This window comes from Caloenas nicobarica, chromosome 10 (assembly GCF_036013445.1).
Source record: "Caloenas nicobarica isolate bCalNic1 chromosome 10, bCalNic1.hap1, whole genome shotgun sequence".
In the NCBI taxonomy this organism is placed as follows: Eukaryota; Metazoa; Chordata; class Aves; order Columbiformes; family Columbidae; genus Caloenas; species Caloenas nicobarica.
In genome coordinates, this window is record NC_088254.1 from 2,269,669 (window position 1) to 2,286,360 (window position 16,692).

Consider the following 16,692-nt stretch of genomic DNA (forward strand, 5'->3'; position numbering starts at 1 on the left):
CGTGACCACTAAGGCTTGACGTGCAAGCCACCAGCCAAGGGGTTCAGCAGAAAGCCCTCCTACAAGCACGCTTTTCTTAACAGCACCTTAAGAACTGGCTGTATTCGGTTAATTGTGAATTAATACAACCAGACCCATGTCCTTCAGGACAGGCGCAGTGCAGCTCAAAGCCAGGGGAACACGTTAAACCCCCTCCAGCAGATACAACTCCATCCCCTACAAAGCAGATGGCATCAAAACCAATATTTTGCTTTGTGGCCACGTAACTTTTGAGAACACAGGCCGCGTAGACCTCCACGTCTCAGCGAGGAACAAGCAGAGCTCCTTTTCTCCACACAAGTTGTCAAAGTCACAGCGTACGGACGCGTGATTATGAGCGCAAACGCTGCCAGGAGGATGATGAAGGGGCAGAGTTAAGGTTGCTGCACCCCGGCACTTCCCAGGCTGCACCACCCTACTTTTCTGATGGCTTTTCATCCAAAACCCTAAAGATTAGCCGTATCCCGTTGTCACCGTTGCATCCTCAACACTTAATGCCATGCCAGCCATCAGGCTCAGCGTATCAGCTTGTCACAGGATCAGACAGAATCTTGAAGGAGAAAGAGCAAGTCACAGAATCACAGGAACATTTTGGTTGGAAAAGACCCTCAAGATCACCGAGTCCAACTGTTAAGCTCAGTCCTTGCAAGGGTGAGGAAGATGCACGTCTGCAGCATCAAGTTCCAGACGGCTCCCACCAGCCGACCCCGGGCAGATCCTCCTCTCAAGGACTCGGTCACCTCAACCACCATCTCCTGCAACTTCCAACACCTGATCACATCATCTCACGCAGCGTGTGACAAACTCAAACATTAATTTTTAGTCCTGTAACCCCCAGCAGGAACAACCAGCTGGAGCATTTGGGGGCTTCCCTGGGTCGTTTGTTGTCTTCACCCACAAATTGTTTTACATGAGAGAGTCCCGAGAGTGGTACTTAGTCTCAAGCAATGATTATTTTTGGCAGCTTTATCAGAACAGTTCACACTCCCTTAACCTCTTCTTGGATGAAAGCACGTTTAGGAAAACAGTCCAGATGTTGGAACATCAATAAAACAAAAAGCAATGGTAGAATGGCATCTTGAAGAGCCTTTTACAAATAAACACAACTTTGGGGAGTTCTGCTGAGCAGCGCCAGGCCCACGCTCATAAACCAAAATCACATGCTCACCTCACCCGGAATAGGGAAATAAAAGCTGGTTTGGGTTACCCACCTGCAGGACACACACGCAGGAACCGCTCCTGCAACGTTCCTTCCCTAAATAGCCAAGCTACTCGTACCACTCCAGGGATTTTTAATCAAATTTTCCAAAATAACAATTTACAGAAGGAGTTACAACCGAGCCAAACCCCAAAATGAGAAACTTGAGCTGAGATGTTATGGGAAACTCATCATCAGCGGTACACAGGGTCTGGAGAGCGGAGATGAATCTCCCAGCACAGCAACAGGTTTGGACAAGTGAGGAGACACCCCTCACGCAAGTCTCGGTCTGAACCCGAACATCACCTACAAGGGCTTTGAGCCTCCCAGCAGCATTTCTCACTTCCAACAGCATTTACCGTCAACAACTTCACCCCACAGACCCACAGAAGGGTTTGGGTTGAAGGGACCTTCCCAGCTCCCCCAGCGCCCCCCCTGCCATGAGCAGGGACATCTGCACCAGCTCAGGTTGCTCAGAGCCCCGTCCAACGTGACCTCGACCATTCCCATGACGGGGCATCCACAACTTCTCCAGGCAACCTCTTCCAGTGTCTCACCACTCTCATCATAAAAACATTTCTTCCTTAATTCCAACCTAAATCTCCCCCCTTTCATTTCAAAACTGTTGCCCCTTGTCTCGTCACTACAGACCTTGGTAGAAACTCTCTCTCCATCTTTCTTATACATATTGGAAAGCCACAATAAGGTCTCTCCAGCGCAGCTCCAACTGCACAACCCACCTCTCAGCCTTTCCCCATAGCAGAGCTGCTCCAGCCCTCCCACCATCTCCACGGCCTCCTCTGGACCTGCTCCAACACGACACAACTGGCTTTCTGGGCTGCAAGAGCACACTGACAGCCCATGTCCACTTGGTCACCCACCAGTATCCCCACGTCCTCCTCCACAGGGTTGTTCTCAACCCCTTCGCCCCCCAGAGTCTGTATTGATACCGGGGGTTGCCCCAACCCAGCTGCAGGACCTCACGCTTGGCCTTGTTGAACGGCATGAGGTTCACACGGGCCCAATCCTCATGCCTGTCAACACCGACCTCTTGAAGAAACCCAACCGCATCACACAACAGCCCCAACCTGCAAGGCCACAATGACTACAAAGTGAGTTTCTCCAAGCCATGCTGGCCATCTCCAGGCCTGGGACGACTTCCATCAACCGCCCCAGAGGACTCTACCTCATTTCCAGCTGACAGCAAGTCTCTGGCACGTTGAAGACGACTGATTTCTCCTCTCACCCAGCTCAGGGGGTCAGGAATGCTAATGTGATCCCATTAAACAGGCCAGAAGAAACCCAACCCACCCGAGCCATGGCCCCATCTTCGCCCTTTCCATTCATCGGCAACCTCAGTTGTCAGAAGATTTCTCGGGTTTCTCTAAGTTCCTCTGCCAAGTTCTGATTAAAATCCTCCCCAAGTGGTTTTCTCTTTATTCGATTTCCTAGAACTGAGAAGTAAAGAGGACCTGAGTGCCGGAGACAATAGCCACCAACACAGCCGGGCCGGCTGAGCCTCCCACGCCAGCTCGGTAGGATCAATGGAAAATTCAAAGCGATTCTCTTCCCATCTCCTGTATCAGACCATCAGCTCCCGGAGGAGACGGGGTTTTACCAGCCTCGCTGGTTGGTGGGAGGCTGGAACCCTCACTCCACGGGCTGCCCAGGCCCCTCTTGCTGGACGCGGCTTTAGAGCCACGTTTGAAACGGGTTGACCAGGGACAATGGTTCCTGAAGGGTTTTGGGCAACGCACAACAGCAGAACAGTAAGTAAGGAGCAAAGCACAGCACCGTAACACGGGTCTCCATGCCCAGAAATGTCCAGTTTACCAAAACCCCAGTTCCCTGCCGCAACTCGACATGCTCCGCTTCATGGTGGTGGCTTTGAAAGAGGAGCCAACCTCTCACCACAGGCTTGGGATCTGCACCAACCTGGATCCCCCTCTTGCCCAGAAAATCTGGCTGCTCCAGCAGCCTGGAGGATGAAGCTCTTGGTTTCTTGCCCAGAAACAAGAGGCACCTGCAAGTCTGGTCGCTCTCGTTCCTGCGGCCAAAGGCTGGAGAGTGCCAGGACACCAGGAAAACACGGTGCATCTCACCCATGCCCTTGTCCCAGGGCCGGCCCTTCCCTGCGGGCAGGCGCATGCGTTTCACCCCAGGGCTCGAGCACACCGGGAGCGCTGGGTACGGAGGGGGCACAACGGGAACCCCAAAACAGCCGCCGTCCACACAAGAAAAAACAGAGCGCAACCTGCTGCCCTCCGCACCGCGGCCTCGGCAGGGCCCCGCAGAGGGAGGCGCTCCTGCCGGGGGCCACGGCCTAGAAATCCCCAAATTCCCATTTTTTAATGCCACGCGCCTCAGGGAATGAGCAAACACTGAACCTGCTTACAGAGCCCACACGGACAGGACACCCCGTTCACTACCATTGAATTATCCATCACGGGGAACACCACCATCTCCTGCTTTCCTGGGCTGCAGGACGGAGCTGAGACGGCCTTTTCCTGGGACGTGGCTCGTCCACAAACCAGGCAGCGATTGGCAAAGCCACGGCGCGATCGGTCACCGTGACGCATGCAGCCTTTGCTTTTTGGATACAAGATCCAGTCCCTGCAGAACCACCAGCTCTCCCCACTAGCAAAGGGCTTTAACTCTTCCTCCGGGTCAGGGCAGCTGAGAAACGTTCTGCTTGTGGCCGTAGGGTTTGTACCAAAAGGCAGGTTCCCTTCAAAGGGCCATTCAACACTCAGCCTCTCCAGCTCCCTTCACCCTGCACACAAAGTATTAATAGCCGGCCTGGAAGACCATAAAACACTAAATACCTCCAGAGTTCCTGTACCTTGAAATGTTAATGCTCAGCAAAAAATAAACCTTCCTGTTAGCAAACTGCTGGGCTCTGTGATATATATACACGATGCCTTCCTCCCCTCCCAGCCGCAGAACAGCAAACAGCACTCGAAACCCTAAAACGTCGCTCTGCCGACAAGGCCTCCTATAGATCCGCTCGTCTGGCCAGCGCCCGGCCGGGAGAGGCTTCGCCAGCACACGTGGCTCTTCTCCACGATTCGTTACCACCTCAAAGCGTGGCCTGGCGCCCGGCCATCCTCCCGCACAGGCTCCTTTTCAGCCCTGGCCTGTCCTTTCCTTCCCATCCTTCTGCGCTCCACGGCCGGGGCTCAGCTCCGGCACCGACGTCCCCGCTTGTCTCCTGCCCGCGCCGTGGCGGGTCACGGGGACACACAGAGACCTGGGGCCGCGGAGGGCAGGTTGGGATCCCCCGCTGCTGGAAACGCTTGCTCAGAGCTGGAACCATTGCGTTAGCGGCAGCTCTTGGTGCGCACGGTGCTCGGCGTGGGACCACGAGGACGTGGCAGCCCCTTCACCACGATGCGCTATCCTGGCCCCGACGCCGGCTTTAGCAGCACCAACTATCTTGGGGATGTCCTAGAGAACAAACTCCTTTCGGACAACACAACCCCACTGCCGTTCACGCACGGGCTGCTCTGCTTCCTCCAGCCCAAACGTGCTTGAACGCAGGACCGAGCCCCGGCGCCGGGTCCCGTTTCGCGGGCTGAGCCCCAGGCCGGTGCCGCCACAGGGTTCACTCCAGAACCAGCCCCCTCCTGTCAAACGGACGAGCGAGGCTGCTCCTGGCACGGGAGGCCACGTTCCTGCATCTCAGCGAGCGGAGGGAGGGATGGGGAGGCGAGCAGGAGGAGGCTGGGAACAGCCTTCGTTTGCATAGCACCTGGGGAAAAAAAAAAAAAATCACAACACTGCATTTACATCGTTAATTGGGGGAGCGAGCTTCCCAGAATGAAATTACTTGCTGACATGGGGAAAAAAAAAATAAAGGAAACACAACATCAGCACAGGATTTGTAGCTGTAATGGTGTGTTGTTCTCCAGCCAAAGCACTTGGGTGCTTTCCTCGACAAAGTACCTAATGGGGCATCTGATCCGCGCGGAAGATGCGGGAAACTGAGGCGCGGAGGCTCCAGCACTCAGGGAAGGGCAGCCCAGAGCCCTGACAGCTCCTCTTGGTCCCTCGGCACCGGACAAAAAGCGATTTTGAGTTGTATCACATCCCATCCCTTCGACAAGATGTAAAACGTGGCAACCTCCACGTCGTGACCAGAATTAATGCCGCAAAGCAGGCTTGCTCTCCATGGCGCACTTCAAGAGACCCCAAGTGAACGAGAGCCAGACAGTATTTTACAATAAATCTAGACACCGAGTTTTAAACTAATTTCAGCGTCAAGCACAGGGGGAACATCAGCGGATAGAAGCACATGCTGTTACCCCGCCGTACAAAAGCTTTGTGGTTAATGTCTCCCTGCAAAGGGATTTATCCCGCCCGCAGCACCGCTCAGCCAGGGGACAAGGGACCAGGAGAGGTGCTGGCCAAAGCCACCGCCAGCCCTGCGACAGGTCCTTACACCCCAACGCCGGCCGGCAAAGCCGTGTCCCCCGCTGCCCAGGCCCACCCGCGCTCACCCCACTAAACCCCTTTATTTCCACCAGCTCAGCCCCCCGCGCTGCTCCGTGGGCAGGAGTGAGTAACAGGGACAGGAATATCCCCAGCAGATGTTGTCACCAAATACAACATATCACCAGGTTGCTGGTGGCGTTAAATCATTTCGGAGCCCGGCGACGTCTTTCCAGCCCTGGGCTGTGTCTCCCCAGCTCTCCAGCTCCTACGAGACCCACGGCAGCTTTTCTCTTGCAACAAAATGAGGACTCCACGACCACCACGAGGTGGGAAAACCACAATAAGTCACCGCAAAAAGTCCATTGCAATCACCAGCTGCCTTTTATCCCAGCACAAGGACTCACAGGTGGGATGGATTTCAAAGCTCCAGCCCAAAAATCACCATCAGAGGAACACAGCACCGTGTTTTCACGGCAAACATCAGGAAAACAGCGGCACAAAGACGCAGTGCCTGCAGGAAACAGGGAAAAGGCGGTGAATCCCCGACAAGCCGCCCTGAAAAAGCAGAGGAAGGGACAAGCGGGTGGCGCTTTGCTCCCCAGCCCTTTCCAGCGGCTGGAGCAGCTTTGCTCATTAGCAGGTTATTCCTGGCACATCCCCCTACATCACCTCCCCGGCACAGCCGCCGGGTTTTGAAGCTTTCAGAGACGCACGAATCTTCCTTTAAAGCGATCTCACTCGGAGAGATAAATGGCACTGGGTAACTGGGGTCATTAGGCTAATGAGCAGCCACCGCCAGCCTGGAAGCAAAGTAACAAACATGAGTCTACCCAGGTCGATTAGCCTCAAAATCTGACCCATCTCCAGCGGTTCCCATTGCCCTCAGAGGAGAAATCAGGTCCGTGAGTCAGCAGGATCAATCACCCACCGGCCTTTTCATCAACATTTCTAATCGCAGCGTCAGATTTGCACCAGGATCCGGCAGTGCTGGTGGGTCAGGCAGCACAACTAACTCATCCCTTAACCAGTCCTTCCTCACGCTGCCAGCCGGGAAAGCAAACAGGGAGAGATGCAATTTTGCCTTCAGAGGTGGGATCGGCTGAAGCTCCCAGCCTGCTACATCCAGCGGTTATTAAAAAAAAAAAAAAATAATAAAAGCCCGCATATAAATAACCTCTCGGCAGGAGCCAAAACTCAAAGACTAACCCCATGGTTTTAAGTGAACGAGGCCAATTTCCTCCTTTGTAGCTCTTGACACGAGTTGGCCGTGTGCCCCCTCTCGCCTTGTTCCCGCGGCAGAAGCTCCGCGGCTGATAAGAAACCAAGCGGTGTCGTTCCCAAAACCTCCCAGCACGGCCCTGTCAGCAGCTCATCCCAGCACGGCTGGGGATGAAAACCACGGCGAGAGGAGCCGGCAGCTGCCCGCACCCCTTGTCACTGCACCCCGTGTCAACGCACCCCCGTGTCGCTGCCCGTGCCATTCCCTGCAGAGCGAGGGGGACACGGCGCTGGGAGGGCAGGAAAATCACTTTTCCCAGGTACGAGGTACGAGCAGGTCCCTACCCCAAGTGTTTGCTCAAAAAATCCCAGGGGAAAAGGAACAACAGAGTTGAGGCAGCTCTGGAGGGCTGGACGGAGCGAGCTTTGTGGGGAGCTCTAAGGGAAAGGGCGGTTTCACCAAAACGCCTCCATTGGGAAGTTTTCCCTCCCCAAAATCCAGCCGCGAGACAAGCAAACCCGGGCTGGGCGCTACCCGTCACATCTGGTCCAAATCACACACACGTCGCTGAGGAGGCCTCTTCATCCTCGCTCTGATGAGCTCGGGTCAGAGCCGCCTGGGTTTTGCTGAAGCCTCGCGTCAAACGTCTTGACGTTTGGGGTGGGTAAAGCTGGTTTGGTGCGTTTTGGGGGTTTTTTTGCAAGCACGGAAGGCTCGAGCCCTCAGCACGGCAGCTCCCACACGTCCCTCTTTCTTTGAGATACAAACCCAGAAGGAAACGCAACACCCAACGTGCAGAAATGTCCCCAGGAGGGTCTGCGGCCGCCTCCTGTTGGCAGATCCTGGGCAAATCTCACCTCTTCAAGCTGGAGTCATCTCTGCACATCCAACCCTCGCCCCTCCATCCACCACCGAACTTCATCCCTCCTACCAAAAATGGCTTAACAAAAAAAAAAAAAAAGCAGCACCATTTCCAAGGCCACACTGTCCCCCTGAGAACCAGAAATGTATTTTCACACCGCTGCGGTGTCCCCAGCCTTGCAGCACCCCCTCACGCAAAGCCTGCGATCTCTGCTCAGAGCTGTGTTTGGAGGGGGAAATTTGGGGTAAAAAAAAAAAAAAATGCACCCCTGGCTTTTATCCCTTATCCCATGGAGGGACACGACCGAATCCACCCTCCTCACCGCAGCGCACGTGACCCAGAGAGGCTTTTCAGAACTGCCGAGTCTCCAGCAGCTTCTGTTTGCCTTTCCCTTGTTTGCAGCAGCGTCGCATCTGGACGCTCGTCAGGAGGGGAAAAAAAAAAAAAAAAAAAAAGGAAAAAAAAAAAAAACCAATCCATGCGCCCTCCTCCTGCTGAACAACCTCTCAATCAAAACAAAGCCGGAGCAGCAGCCAAGAGCTGGGAGGCTCTTTTGTTTAATGCTGAACGTCCGTGGCCGGGCGAAGCGCCCCAGCGCGCGGGAGCCGGGGCGGCAGCACCGCGGCGCAGGGCTGGCGGGGGAGCGTTCACCGCCCCGGGGAACCCAGCCCGCGGGCACGGGGACGCGGCCAGCGGCACGAACCGGCTCGCCGAGCCCCGCTGCTCCCTGCACGGCCATTTTGCTGAGCGCGGCCGTTCCCTCCCAAACACCCCTGTCCCCCCACACCAGATCCAGGTTTGGTCCCCGTGCTCTGGACACGGGTCCATCAGCACATGCTCGTTTCTCTTGCTCCCGCTGGTGGCCCCAAAAATACCTTTTTGGGGCTCCAGGAGCTGCCGAATCGCAGCCCCAGGGAAACCTGCGCCTGGGGGCTGTCCCACCCCAGAGACCCTGGAAGGTCTCGGCGAGGTTGTTGCCAACAGGTTTCGTCACGATCAGCCCCATCCCTGGCGATGTTATCACTCGTGTCCCGGCGCGCTGGTTGCATCGGGTTCAAGGTGAGTACGTAACAAGCCAAGACATGCCACAGAGCTGGATACAGCCCAGGTATGCGCTGAGAAAAAGGGCGTTCGGGACATTTGGTTCCCAAGGAAAGCGGCGACCACAAGAGCTGTGGGGTCGCACCGGCAAAACATCTCCCACCAAGCCCATGGGCCACGTCCACCAGCAACACCAGGAACGGGAGCAAGGGTGATCTTGCCCGTGGACACCATGGCAGCTCCTGCAGATGTGAAAAACCCCAAAGCAAAGCTCCTTCCTCCACCCAGCGCAGACGGGAGGGCTGCGAAACCCTCCAGCGAGATGTTCAAAGAGCACAAAAGCAGAAGGAGGGGCGAACGGCGAGCGGTGGCACCGAAGCACCGCAGCAAGGCGAAAATACTTGTTGTTCGAGTGCTCTTTAATCCAGCCAGGGAGGTACAATGAAACCGCCCGGCCGGAGGCCGACTGCTCCACCGCACGTATGCACGGGAGAGAAGGTCCCTCCTGCTCCATCCCAGACGCGGAGCTGCCTCCCTGCCCCGAACGGAGCAGGAGCAGCGCCGGGTTACCCAGAGGACACGCTGCCGGGGACCAAAGGTTGGGCTGAGTCACGTTGCGGCCGTTCCTGTTTCGCTCTGAACAAGCTGCTCCTTTCCCAGGCGGGGTTTGTCCCCAGGCCTGCGGGAACCCGTCCCCGCGACGCGCTCGCCGGGAGAGCGGCCCTCCCACGGCCAGCACGTCCCTCTGCTCTGGGCTTGTCCTCCAGACCCGCTGAGCAGCATCTCTGCAGCTTTCAGGAGACAAGGACAGCACAAGGCCGCTCTCATCTCCATCCTCCACACCCTGCCCCGGTCACTGGCCCATCCCCAGACTCTTCTTCAAGAGATAAAACCGTGTTCCCAGACCTCACCATGCAGACACCTTTCTTCTCCTCGCCCATGACCTTCCCAACCCAAGGGAAGTCATCTCGCTGTGCCCAGGAGGCTGACGAACACGGCCAACGTTTCCTCCTAGACCAGACATGAGATGTTTTCCTGCAGATCCAGACCTTAAATCACTTCTCCAAATCGGAATGAGCCTTTATCAAGGTGGTTGTACCTGAATTGGGACAAGTAAAACAGCAGAACTGTTCTCGCAGGGTACGTGTGCAGAGATCATAGACCCACAGAACGGTTTGGGTTGAAAGAACCTTCCCAGCTCATCTAGTCCAATCCCTGCCATGGGCAGGGACATCTGCACCAGCTCAGGTCGCTCAGAGCCCCGTCCAGCCAGACCGTGAACACTTCCAGGGCTGGGACATCCAGAGCTTCTCTGGAGAACCTGTCCCAGTGTCTCACCACACTCACCATGAAACATTTCTTCCTGATGTCCAATCTAAACCCGTCCGCTTTACTTCCCTGGTAAAAAGTCTCTCTCCATCTTTCATATAAGCCCCTGGTATGTATTGAAAAGCCACACTAAGGTCTCTCCAGACCCGCCAGCATCCCCAAGTCCTTCTCCACAGGGTTGTTCTCTGCAGGATGCTGGAGTTGCCTTGATCCAGCTGTGGGACCTCACACGTGGCCTGGCTGAACTTCAGGAGGTTCACACGGGCCCAATCCCCGAGCCTGCCAACACCCATGATGTTTGGTCCCTGTCTTCATAATCCCCACCCTGCTTTGGCATTGGTACCTATAGATGCTCTCTGCACCCGCATCAGGGAAAGAAATAATAGTGAAAACACAGGAAAAGCCCCGTGGGGTACGACCAAAGGTCCAGGCAGCTCCCGTGGCAGCAGGGATGGCCGTGAAGGAACAGAACATCCCAGCACCTCAGGACACTTCCCAAAGCACCTCCCAAGCTCCAGCCCTCCTCAGGCTTTTCCCAGCCAGGAGACATTGCTCCGTACATCCCCACGACGGGTTCCTCCTCCACCAACCCGCTCAGCTGCCCCAGAGCATCGCTGAACCTCCAGCACCCGCAGCTTCTTGTAGTTCAAGTCCATCACGCAAAAGAGCAGCTGCTGCTCTTCCCGGTTTCCTTCGCCGGTTCTGCTGCTGGGAGGGATGAGGAAACAACGCAGCGTTTCCACACCACCCTTCATTTTACAGGCTTCACTCTCCTGCCCCAGGAGCCTTTCTCTTGACGGAGGAAGCACTGACCTACTTAGCAGCTCTTCTCCCACCACTGACCATCCCCACCACCCTTCTCTCCGTATATATTCTATATTTTCAGACGGAAATAAAAAAAGTAAATCTCCCCAACATCTCGCTGGTCTCAGCAACTCTCCTAAATCCACCGAGCGCTCTCCACCCAGCACTGCGGTCCCCACACCAAAGCCGGAACCCTCCCGGGGAGTCGCCGGCTGCAAACACGGGGACACGCACCCGACACCCCCCCAGCCGCTCTCCCGACACCCAGCACGTGGTGATAGTGCCAGGGCTGAGCCCCCGAACGCAGACGGTCGTGGTGCTCACAGCAAACGTGGGGCTGCCCCACCACGTGCAACCGGTGCGGAGGAGCTTCAGCTCCGCGCAACCCCAAAGCGTCCCCCCGCCTGCCCACAGGAATCACGACAGCCACCACGATTCCTAAAAACCAACCGAACTGAGCTGCCGATCAGGCAGGCACATCCACAAACAGCTGTGCAGCCACCCAGAGCCGAACGCCACTCGGACAGACAGACGGACATTCACCCTGTCACCGCACACCACTGGCCGGGCTTTTTGTGTCCCCCATGACCTGGAAAAGGAGCTTCGCTGGCTCGGCATCGCTGCTGCATGTTAGTGCAGAAGCAACATGTAAGGAAATCCCCCCCGCAACCCACCAGGCCAGGCTGATCGTCACCGTGAGCGGGACAAAGCCCACGTACCAACGGCGGAGTAAGAAACGAGGTGGAGCTCCTGTCAATCTCGTGCTTGCCTGCGCCCCCGCGTAGATCCCACATTTACTAACACATTGAGGTCTCCTTTTCTGCAAATGATGCAACCGGAGAGAAATAAGTTCCTCTGGGAGCTGTGGAGAGCTCTGACACGCAAGGTGAAGCCCCTGGGAAGCAGAGCATGGCGGCCAGACACGGTCCTGTCCTGGCAGGATCCGGCACAGGCCACGGAGACCACCTTCATCAGCCCCAGCTGCTCCTGCAGAGCCACAGAAGAGACTCGGACCCGCTCAGCACCGACGAAACCAGATCCTTGAGGGTTCGGCAGGATCACAGCCTGACGCACAGCGACTGCAGGCAATTTGCTGGTGCAAGGTTTCTAGAACACGCCATCGCCACGTCCAGACCCGTTTCTTTCCCATCGCCACGTCCAGACCCGGCACATCGCACGGCCAAAGCGTCCTCATGCCAGAACCAGAAGCACCAGCCACCCACCAGCACTGGCCCCCGGTGGTACCGGACACCCAGTCCTGCTGGGAGCTCCGGCTCCCCGTCATCCCCAGGAGCAGCCGTCGGAGCCGAGCGGCCACGCCACCGCCACCCGCAGCCCTGCACCTTTCTTACCTTCTCCGATTTCACCTTTTTCAGCTGCCGGCACTCACTTTCCCCGTCCTCCAGCTCTGACTTAACTCCCAAGGGGTTGAGCGCAGCTCCCGTGTCAATAGCTATACTCCCGAGCTGCTCGGCAGCAGCAGGCTCTGTCCCCTGGCCCCCATCGTACTGTCCCACCCTCACGGCCAGGGCCAGGGGCTGCAGCACGCTGGGCTCCTTCTCGGCCGCAGCCCCCGCACCCTCACCCCTTTCCTTCTTGCTTTTGGACGAGCCGCCCTCCTTCTCCTTCTTGGAGCCAGCCACGCTGCGAGACGCCTTGGCCGACTTCTCCGAGCCCTTCGGAGTGACAGTGGCCACCAAGCCACCCGAGTTCGCGCCGTCCCCAGAGCGTCCTTGAGTCTCCTTCTTGCCACCAGCGCCCTCGCCGGGAGTGAACAAGGAGGTCCCCGGGGTCGGCTTGCCACTGTCCTTGCCACTCTTGCTCCTTTTCGACTTGGATTTGCCCTCCTTGCCCTGCGGGCCCGGCACCGGGCTCACAAACTTGATGTTATCCGGTAGTGTCGCCACCGCGTTGGGTGCCGGGAGCCCCACCTCTTTGGAGCCCGACATTTCCAATTTCTGCTGATCCTTCTCCAAATCAGCGTCCAGGTCAATGATGAGATTCCCTACGCCAATGTCCCACTCATCCCCGCTGTCGTACGTCTCAACCGGGTTCGCATCGATTCCTTTCCCTCCGGAAGCTCCGCTGCTCAAGGACATCTTAGAGTTAACGGCCCCTCGCGGTTCAAGGCTCTTCCCTGCTCCAGGCCCTGGGGGTCACCTACTTCCTCGGGGGGCTTCCAGCGCTCGGGGTCTGCCCAGGTGACGGCATCGCTGCTGAAACGGAAAGCAAAGAGAACAGGGTTACACACAAAGAATCCCCAGGAGGGCAGATCCGCCTTCACGTGCAGGCAGGAGATGTCAAAGCCCCCCAAAAATATCCCCCATCGCAACATCCTGCTGTCCCCTCCCCGCGCCGTCCCCGCCGCAGCAGCCATCTGGCACCGGTCCCTCGATCAATAGCAGCCCTGGCAGGTCACGGCTCTCGGCTCCAACAAGACATTACTCACACGTTTCCCCGCTCGCCATTTCCCTTTGAATTATCGAGCGCTGCCCCGGGAGGGAGGATTGATTCCTCTCCTGCCGATGCCACCGGGGGGGAAGGGACAAGAGCCGCTCGCCGGGGAAGTCGAGTGCCTCGGTGGGAGATAAATCCCCAGCTTCAGAGCGCCCGTGACACTTGAGAATGGCAGTGGGAAGCACCGGGTGTCCATCTCACACCCCCAGGCAGCACGACACGGCTCCCGGCTTTAGGGTGTGAAACCCATCACCTCCAGCACCACGAGCAGCTTCAGAGGGTGGGAAAGCGAGGCACAGTTGCGCAGGTAACTGGTCTTAACTGGGAAGGAGGGGATCGACCCACGGCTGACCCTGACCAGCCCAAAATTTCTCCTCCCGGCTTAGCCGGGAGGAGAAATTTTGGGCTGGTCAGGGTCAGCCGTGGGCCGATCTGTGTTCCTGCTCCGGCGAGGGGATTGGACTGGATGAGATTAGAGATACTCGCTGAGATGAGCTAGTGGCAATTACACTGACAAGACATAATTAACACGCGAAACAGCTTCTTCCCAGCAGCCACCCAGCCAGCTCTTCCGAAATCCGTCCTGCCTGTCCTCGCCGGGCTCTGGTGCTGTTTATGAACAACGCTTCAAAACCAGGTGACTTAAACAGAAACGAGAAGGGAAAAAGAAAAAACAACACACACACAAAACCCACACAAACACAAATTTCTTCAAACCCCAGCAGGCAGGAGCCTGGAAAGCAGCTTCATGGTGCGTTTCCAGAGATGCAAACACTGTAAAAATGCCAGGGATTCTTTCATCAGACAGCCTGCCGCAGCCAGACCATTTTCCATCTGCTCCCCACAGCATCCTCGGCTCTGTACAGCTAATAATCCGCTCTCTGACAGGTCATTACGGAGATTTTTAACCCCAGGAGCTGGGGGCTAGCATGCAAGCTGGAAATGAAAAGCACTGACCTCTCATTTCAGCGGCACAGAAAGTGCCAAATCAGGAGATCACTTTGTGCACCGGAGTCGCTAACGGCTTCCCAAAGCTGCCCCACGTGCTCCTGTCGCTGCTGCCTCCTCCTCTTCCTCCTCTTCCTCCTCCTCCCGCCCCGGCACCCGCTCCCCAGCCCCGAGCTGGGGCATCCAGCCCGACCCCACAACTCGCCTCTCCGGAGCCCCTCTCCAAACCGCCGGTGGGGTCGGTGACCGGCAGTGACCATCGGTACAGCCCCCCTGGCCGCGCCGGTGCCCTTTGTGCCGCGGATCTTCAACCATTGCTTTGTCCAGATGGGCAAAGCCAGGTGGATGAACCAGATTTTTAGGTGGTAACAGCCCCATCCCGGCACAAAGTCGAGGCACAGCGTCCAGCGACAGCCCAACACGCGGGACCAACACACCAACGACCAGATGAGGATGAGGTTCGGCATCCAGCCTCGAGAGCTGCCCGCTCAAAGGGCCACGGTTGGCTCGGATCAGAGGGACAGACGGACAAGGACATGAAGGCGACGGACAATCCGCAGGGCTGTATTGCGACAGGCACAGCATCACCTGCTCCGCGCTACGCCGGCTCGGCCGGCTTTCAGCTCGCACCGGGGAACTCGCCTCGCTGTTTTGAGCATGCATATGTACATAAATATTATTTATACATATGAAATAAGGAGAGCAGACGAGCAGGACTTTGCTCTGAAACCATGCAAACAGCAGCAGCGTTTCCCAACTCCTACCACAACAAAAAGAAGAAGGAGCCCAGAAGTCCGCTGGGTTCCCGGCGATTAGCGAGCCAGGAACAATCAAAGGGTTAGAAAACAAGAGGAGAAAAAAAAAACTATTCACCCTACGGAGGAGGCGTCGAGGGAGCCCAAGCTCAGCTAACGCAGATGGAACCGCAAACAGGACGGACGAGAACAGGCGGGTTTGCAGGAGCAGAGGGAAGTCACGTCATGCTGAGAGCTCGGGAGAGGGACCGGGGCAGCGATCGGCCCTTTCCAACCCGCAGCTGGGGACCAGGGCCCCGGCGCGCGATCTGGGGGGCGTCTCCTGCAAGTCACCCGTGGCACGTGCCTCTGAGGCACCTCCCGCAGCTCAGACACTGAAATTCCCATCCCAATTCCCCATTTCTGTTCTCCAAAGAGCTCAGCATCTGCAGCCAGATGAGGGGTTCGGGTTCCTCTCCCAAGCAAGACCCCCTGACCTGCGACGCCACCGCTATGTCGGTCGGACCGACCGCAGGATCCGGAGAAGGGGTCCCCTTCCCACCGCCCGGTTTGGCAAAGCCGGAAAAGCCCTGGGTGCCATCCAGATCCTCCCCGTCCTCCTGCCGGGGAGAGCAAAGCCACCACAAATCCCAGCATCTCAGAAAACAGAGCAAAGAGATTGATTCGGCTCTGAACGTGTCCTTCCCCTTACCTCCTGCCATCGCGGGATTGATCCCCGTGCAACATGAAAAGCATGTGCTCACTTGTTGGCCTGGAGACCTGCCAACAAAGCGTTTTAAGAGCAGTCCTGGAGCGCAGATCCTACAAGGAGACAGCTTTCTGCTTGGGAATGCTGCGCACACACAGCACCAGACATGAATAATTCAGCTCCATTAGGTGCCGAGACCTCTACGATCCGCAGATACCGGCTGGGACGGAGCCAAGCATATTAAGAGACAAAACCTGAAAGTTCACTTTCAAACACACCTAGAGAAAGCTATTCAAACAGAATGGGCTCACCTTCAAAACGAGAGCGAGGAAACCGCACGAGCCCCCGGCTCTTTGTGCTAAAACCCAGGCAGGATGCTCGGCAGCAAACCCACCGAGCCCACGTCGCTCCGGCTTTCTCCGCCGCTTACCGGAGGCCAAGAAACCAAAAGCGAGGAAGGACTGAACGCCCAAGGGCGGCGAGATGCAGGAGAAAAGCTCTTCTCCTGGCAACGAGCAGCCCACACGGAGGGAGCCTGTCTCATCGCCATGTGCTCCATCCAGCCTGCAGCGCTCCAGCTTCAGCCTCTGGTGGCTTCCAGACATGACCGACTGCAATTTTCACCCTGATTAACTTTCAGGAATGCCCGCAAGAAGGAGCAGCAAAGATGACGGGGGGGGGTGGGAATAAAAATCCGCAGGACGTGGCGTTACCTCGGGCAGGAAGCTGGGGGTTTGGGGAGATGCTACCCCGGCCCCGAGAGCAAAGAGACCCCTGGGATGGAGCAGAAGGGGGTAAATGCAGCGCTGGCAGGCTGGGGAGAGCTTCACGGAGGAGATGTTGAGCCTCCCCAGTTCACCCAGGCCCTGAAGGGCTCCCCAGGAGCAGCACGAGGTGTCCAGGCCCCTGCTGGCAGCC

General features: G+C 57.0%; 1 protein-coding gene across 3 annotated transcripts in view; it reads right to left on the minus strand.

The window, feature by feature from the left end:
• Positions 1 to 16,692, minus strand: part of ZNF609 (zinc finger protein 609) — a 59,299-nt gene that overhangs the window by 34,062 nt on the left and 8,545 nt on the right. For 2 of the 3 annotated variants that reach the window (XM_065641435.1, XM_065641437.1), the window contains exon 2: positions 12,279 to 13,142. In XM_065641435.1, coding sequence (XP_065497507.1) covers positions 12,279 to 13,025 — 747 coding nt within the window. In that variant the 5' untranslated portion in view covers positions 13,026 to 13,142. The remainder of the gene's footprint in view (positions 1 to 12,278; positions 13,143 to 16,692) is intronic. The other variant, XM_065641436.1, reaches the window with a different exon arrangement.